Genomic DNA, 7,220 nt, shown 5'->3' on the forward strand with positions numbered 1-7,220 from the left:
TTTTTTTAAATAGGTCAAATTTAGCTCAGGGATGTTTGGCCTCATTCTGCTTAATCTTCTGTGTCTCAGCAGTTCTCTTGTCTAAAGACTCCCTGCCTTCAAATAGTTTTCATTTCTAAAATAAAATTACATTAGTTCTGTAGAGGAACATTGAAAAAATTGCTAGATATTCATATTCTGATGGGAAAATGAGTAGTCAGATACTTCTGTGCATTTGATAAATCAAATGTAGGGCCTCATCCATTTCCTTGGAAGTCAAAGGAATTAATTTCCTTGACTGTATTTGGGGTAGTAATGTATGTAGCAATTTCTTATGACTCCATTATTGCAGTAAAAGGCAAAGAAAATGTTTTAACTCCTGGGAATTTTCCAGCAATTTACTGCCTTTCCACTTTATACTTTTGATTCTTTCCCCCTCTAAGTGCTTTCCTTCTTCATTCTGGTCTTCTCAAACTGAGTCTAGCCTAGTTTATTATTAGAAAGCTGAAGCCCCTTTCCCTGACTGATAGGCACTGCTGGGGGGTCAGTATGTTTGATACTTGTCCTTTCTATGGTGCTGATCAAAGGCTCTGAGTGCTTGTATTTGTCAGTGTATGATGGGAAGCATTCCCCAGACCTATTACTTTTTTCTTTTCAGATTTACATGTGATGATGTTGACTTCAACTTGCGTGTCCACAGTGCTGGTCTTCTCATCTGTCGTTTCAACCACTTCAATGTCATGAAAAAGCAAATTGCAGTAGGAGGACAACGATCCTTCCACATAAAGTCTAAGGTGGGAACTGAGCCTCTGTTGCACTGTTGTTAAAATTCTGTTTTCCTTTTTTTGTCTTTTTTAACCAGGAGAACTGAGGTATTTTGGTGCATCATCTGTTGCCAGTGATGGAGTATGTTTGCCATGTGGGGCTTTTTTTAGTCACTTATTTCTGAAATCCACAATATTCTTGTCATAAATACAACTGTCCTTAATTGTTTTCCTTTAAAACTTTAAAAAAACCATGTAAAGTGTCTCTTTGCAATCCAAGTAGCCATTCACTATATGGATTTTATTTACAGCTATGGAATTTCTCATCTTCGTGTGACTTCATAGGTATGAGTACTTTGAGTTCAAAGAAGACATTTCAAAGGCTACAAACACAAATATAATTTTATGAAACTGAAACTGTTTTGGTAGCAGATATTTTTGTCTGAATAACTTTTCTTCTTAAAACTTAGATTTGTAGGGCAGAGATATATTTTATACAAACTAGAATTCATATAAGTACAACTTGATTGATTAAGATTGATCTGTATGAGAATTTTTTTTTCCTCACAGGTATCTGACACTTCAGTTTCAATCTCCCCTGCTCAGTACATTTGTGCTCCTGACAGCAAGCACACCTTCCTGGCAGCACCTGCTCAGTTGCTCCTTGAAAAGTATCTCCAGTACCACAGCCATCGCTTCTTCCCTCTCTCACTGAAGAATTATAGCCATCCAGTGCTATCTGTGGACTGTTACCTGAATTTAGGACCACAGGTACTGAACAAAAGTATCTTCAAGTAGCTCTAGAAATGTGTTGGCTCTGTTTTGGATGGGTTAGTTGATGTATTCCTTAATAATGATTGCACAGCCTTTGAAGAATGAGGTACATCCCTATAATGTTAAAATCTAATTCTTAGTCCCATGGAGATATTGTTGGAGGCTTCAACTAAAGTACATGGAGAGAAATCCCAGAATTGTCCTAAATACTAATATAGTCTGTGAAGTGTTTTCTCAATCTGCTATAATTTGGCTCTTCCTACAGAAAATTTTTTCCACAAGAGGGTTTTACAAATACTAGATAACCCTTAGAAAGCACTTCAAATATACAGATGTTTTAGTTCACTTCAGACTGATAAACTGAGGCCAAGAATCAAATACTAGACAGCCAGTTGGAATGGGAGAAGCTGACATTATGTCTCAAGAGCTGTTGGCTCTCTCTGATGAGTTTGGATCTAAAGCCAAGGTCATACTTCAACTCTAATATGTCAATAGAAATTTGGTATGAGGGTGGTGTGGTTCAGGAGAGAGGGACTGTTTTTATCCCTTCATTGAATACGAAATAAAATTCAGCCTTTCTGGGTTTACTGAACTTCTCTTCCAAAGAGCTGTGTAATAACCTTCCCATGTATGCTGCTCCCAGAATATTTTGGGTTCTTAGGGTTTTTTTCCCACCATGTTTGGAAAAACAAGCTCTGTGGGAGGACATTGTACTGTTACTATCTTCATCCATGACGTTCATTCAGCTCTAACCCATTCAGCACATGAAATTATTTCAATTTCATTCTGGAATTGCTGCCTGAGCTAGAATATGATACAATAGGATTGAAGGAATATGGAATAGGCATACTGGTACAGAGTTTTTGTTGCTGTGGTTCAGCCTTCCTCCACTCAGTCACGCTGATCCATGCCAGATGAGTATGTATGTACGCTAAGAAGTGCAGTGGTACTTTTGGAACAAAGTCTTGCATGGAAGATTCCCTTAATCTGAAATTATAAATCCTGAAAGAGTGTAAATGTTCCCATTCCTAGTGGATTTCAGGAGTAGCCATAAAAACAAACTAGGCAAGAGGAAACCTCATAAATTCATGCATATGCACAACTCTACTGATCTGAGTAATCCTATGTAAATGAAATTTAGAATTTCTAAGAGACCTTTTCATATCTGACTATAGAGTTACTGTATTTGCTCACATATAAATAAAATGTGCTGGGCAGGTCACAGCATTACAGTTCTCTATCATGATGATAATAATAATAATGAGTAGTAGCAATACATAGTTATGAATTGCATTTTATGTACATTGTTAATAAGTAGCACGATGTTTTGGAAGGAACTATAAAGCTCACAATATTTGGAGCTGGAAAGCAAGTCTGAATTTGAATCAGGTGCCAATACTGGAAGCTTCATATGGAAGCCCAAAAGAAGTTAATTTTTTCCACTCTCTCAATCAGATTGCAGTTTGCTACGTGAGTTCTCGGCCTCATTCTCTGAATATCAGTTCCTCTGGTTTGACATTCAGTGGTCTCCTGCTGTACCTCTGTGACTCCTTTGTTGTAGCTAGCTTTTTGAAGAAGTTCCATTTTCTTAAAGGTGAGCTGCAATAATTTTATTATAAAGAATTAGGTGACATGGTCTCTGAGAATGTGGGAAAAATCTATTTTATCTGTGGTTTAAATCTATTTTATTTATTTAATATATGTGCATATATATGTATATGCATGTATTCATATTTTTCTTTAGATGTCCCACCCAACTTTGATGCTTGATCATGCTGGCTCTGCACTGTAGTAAACTGGTAAATAGCAGTACTATAAGTTCTACAGATTTCTAAGTGGGAAGGAATGCTGGATCCATATCATCATGCCTAGAGTATGTGCACAACTCCTTACTCTGTTTGAAAACTGAGTACTGAAGATTTATACACAAAGCATTTACCTACTATGTTCTTGGAGGTTTTCTAAATTTTGGTAGAAAATGGGTGATTGACAAGCCTCTATCAAAATCTAGTTTTTATTTTTAGAAATAGAAACTGGCTCATTTAAAATTTATTCCTAATAGCCAGTTTCTCCATGTAAACCTTATGATGGTGTGTAGCAGTGGAGTCAACTAACTTCCACTTGTGTTGCAGACAGCCACATTGCAAACTTCTTTTGGATCCTTCTGCTGCTATCTTAGGCATTTGGTGCTCTGGGGATTTGTTTCACTCAGCTATAGCTGTCACTGGGAGAAGAGTGGTTAGTGGTTAGTGCCTCTTGAAACTGGCAGAGCAGTTATAAACTGCTGTGTTCTTTGCTGCAGCTAAAACAGAGGCTACAAGTCAGTCTCATTTTACATAAACCAGTCAATTTTTATATCATGTAGCACAAAGTGTATTTGCTTTGGGATTTCTCCATCTCCCCTGGCAGTCTACTTGATTTTCCAACCTGTGACATGAGAATTAAATGCCATATGACTGTCTGTCTTGTTCCTTTTTATTATATTCACAGGATTCTTTTGTCTTGGGCATTACCACTTACCATCTCTCATTTAGATTATTGAATGCTGGTGATGTAATTATCTTCTCTTAAAAGAGGACTTTTCTCAGAAGCCAGGAAGCCACACATGCAAGTTAAAGTGGTTTATCAGCATGCCAGACAGGACAGTTGGCATTGGTTACTGAAGTGTGATTTTTTTACTTTGGCATTCTGGGTTTGCTTGTGTCTGTAGCCACATAGACCAGATTCTTTCTTGCCAGCATGTGAGTTTACCAATCCAAAAAACACTAAAATTTGTGATTAGTTTTAAAGACATGTTTAGACCATTTCTGGGCAGCAAAGCACAAAGAGCTTAGTCATCCATTGCAGTGATTGCCTTGTGGCTTTTGCTGAGTAAGAGTTTCACACAACAAATGATCTGGAGGGCTGCAACAGGAATGGATATAGGACTTTATCTGGTTTGCTGCCAGGATCCATCATGACCTCCTCTAGACCTGCCAGTTTTACCTTTCTTACCCTAAGGATCATGGAAAGTGCCACTAGTCCTGTTTACTAGATGATTATGAGGTACCTAAGTTACACAAGAAGATCCTGACAGCAGAGCTGAACACAGCTCTCCTCTAGTCCTACCTGAGAGGCTTAGTTTTCTCTCAAGCCCGTTTGTAACTCCTAATGTGAAAGGAGTGGAGCTCTCCATGCCAAAGGGTGGTGGGAGGTGGGTGATGAGAACAAAGGGGGTACTGACATGAGTTTCTTTTGGCCTGTTTGCTTAGGTGCCACCCTGTGTGTGATCTGCCAGGACCGCAATTCTCTCCGCCAGACCGTTGTCCGGCTGGAGCTGGAGGACGAATGGCAATTCCGTCTGCGGGACGAATTCCAGACTGCCAATGCCAAAGAGGACAGACCACTTTTCTTCCTGACTGGACGACATATTTAATTGAAAAGAGACACATTTCCTGAATGGCACAAGATACTAATTTCCACCATCTCATGAAATTACTTTTGAGAGGCTCTGCTTTCTGAACAGAAACAGGACTGTTTTCTGTTGTTTATTAGAATGATATCTAATCAGACAGTTTAAGATCATATTTGCAAACATTGAAGTGACTTTTCTAATTTAATGTTCTGATGGAAGTCATCTGCAATTCCTGATAGAAACACAGAGACTTACATGGTGGAAAGCATTTCTTTTCAGAAGAGAGGTTAATGAGTGCACTTCTTCTCTGACAAAGAAGACCACATGCAAGTTCATTAAAAAAAGAGTTAGGAAACTTTTGCACATTCCAGAAATAGGAAATGTAAATTTAGGAGCAGGTTCTGGTTTACAAGTCTTATTTATCAAACAGTTGGCATAGGGCAACAGGAGTTGGTACAGTTCTATAGTATACTGCTTCTGATTGATCCAGGTAGGCTTTTTATATGAAGATTTGTAAAGTATATTTCTTTAATAGTAGGACTCAGTTGAAGCTTTAATTTTTGGAGTAAGTGCCACACTGGATAGTTTTACCATGCAGGACTGTTGGAGTAGAAGCCTAATTATATGTCTGGTTTTATTAGCATAAGGAAGAGAGTTAACAAGGTGGATGGTAAAATGATATTAACTTGAATAACTGAAGAGATCAAATGGTGGGACTGACCTGCAAGTGATTTATTTCTACAAAAGTGGTGTTTTGTGACTAAATTGTAGACTGGCTGTAGACTTCAAGCTGAGGCAAGTGCACTCAGGAAAGCAGATGAGATGGTTCTAAAACACTCCCAATACATTTTCTGGGGATATTTTCTTGCCAAGGTGCTTCAAAGGAGTGAGAAAATGGAGATCACATTGCTGAGAAATTCAGGTGAAAATCTAAAAAACATATTCTAGAACAGCACCGGGCATTGTGATATTTTGTACGCTCTAAGTGTTAAATCAGTGGTCACTGTCTCTGTCTTGGTGCTTGGAAATGCTAAGTTGCAAGCTTCCTGTTTGTCTTTATAGAGTCAGTGTTAACATCACTCAGTCAAGGTGTAGGAAGGATGAGTATAGACATTGTCAGAGGATATCTAATATTTGGGCAGGCCTTTCTTGCTGGATACACCAATGGGGGGATCATTGACTTTATACAGATGCCATTGGTGCCTGAGTCTGTTACAGTACTGGCCTTGAAATGCAGGCATCGGTATATGACTATGCCAAAGAGCTAATTTAGGTTAATTTACAGAGAAAATGTAAGTTCTGTAAGCTGTGAATTCTGTAAGAGACGTGGATTGCTATCTACAAAGAAACTGCTAGCTATCAGTGTGCTTCTATATTTCATTGTCTGTGTTTCAGAGTGAGAATTTACTTTAAGTTTTGTGAAGGAAGGTGAGCATTGTCCTATGTAAATATTATTATTGTTCAGTTTTCACCAGTTGATTAGTTAATTTAAACTTTTTTTAAGGAACTGTGACATTTATGCCTAATCCATCCTTTATAAATAAAGTTCATGCTGCATGGATGTCTGTCTTGGTGATGTACTGGACCAATAAGTACACACACTTCTGTAGTGGAAAAAAACAAAGGAAAAGCACTGGCTGAAAGGAATTAATATAATTAAGGAATGACCTGAGCTGATCAAGAGAAAATCCAGTACTGCTTAATGGCCCACAACATAACACAGCCTCAAAGGTATAAATTTTTTTGCAAGAACTCAGATTGAAAGACAGTGAGTTGAAATTTCCTTTCCTGTAATCAAATATTTAAACAACTTATACCAAGTATCCACTAACTTTTTTCTGTGTTTTAGGTCTGAGATTTGCTTTGTCGGTTTTTAGATATCCATTTTCTCCAAGAAACCAAAAAAGGCCTAAAGTACAAAATAAAATAAATAAATAAAAATAAACTGCATCCCATCTTAGCCTTCTCTTTTGCCACAAAGTTTCCAAAACTTTGACAAAATACAGCTGATAGTCACCTGAAGCCATCATACTCCTGAGTGTTTTCTCATGTTAACCTTTTTCTCCATGAGTTACCTACACACTGTATCCTGTATACAGGATAGGAGTTCCAGAGCCTGGTCTCAGCAGACCTGTGTCTATTGTGTGACCAAGTGCAATCATTCTCCATCATGGACTGTATTTATGAGCAATTGTGTGCGATGAAAGTTGCATGCACAGCCCATTGTCTTGCAGAGCCTATCCTGTAATAAGCAGGAGAATGTGCTTACTCTGACCAAAATGCAGGTACTTCCTGTCATCCTGTGGGAG

At 38.1% G+C, this 7,220-nt stretch overlaps 1 protein-coding gene across 2 annotated transcripts in view; it reads left to right on the top strand.

The window, feature by feature from the left end:
• The window catches only part of GREB1 (growth regulating estrogen receptor binding 1), an 83,718-nt gene extending 77,246 nt beyond the window's left edge, over positions 1-6,472 (top strand). For both annotated transcript variants that reach the window (XM_014894971.2, XM_088162419.1), the window contains exons 30-33: positions 638-773; positions 1,314-1,514; positions 2,973-3,111; positions 4,769-6,472. In XM_014894971.2, the coding sequence (XP_014750457.2) occupies positions 638-773; positions 1,314-1,514; positions 2,973-3,111; positions 4,769-4,932 (640 nt within the window). In that variant the 3' untranslated portion in view covers positions 4,933-6,472. The remainder of the gene's footprint in view (positions 1-637; positions 774-1,313; positions 1,515-2,972; positions 3,112-4,768) is intronic.
• Positions 6,473-7,220: the final 748 nt, after the last annotated feature.

Source organism: Sturnus vulgaris, chromosome 3, assembly GCF_052056855.1.
Source record: "Sturnus vulgaris isolate bStuVul1 chromosome 3, bStuVul1.hap1, whole genome shotgun sequence".
NCBI classification, from domain to species: Eukaryota; Metazoa; Chordata; class Aves; order Passeriformes; family Sturnidae; genus Sturnus; species Sturnus vulgaris.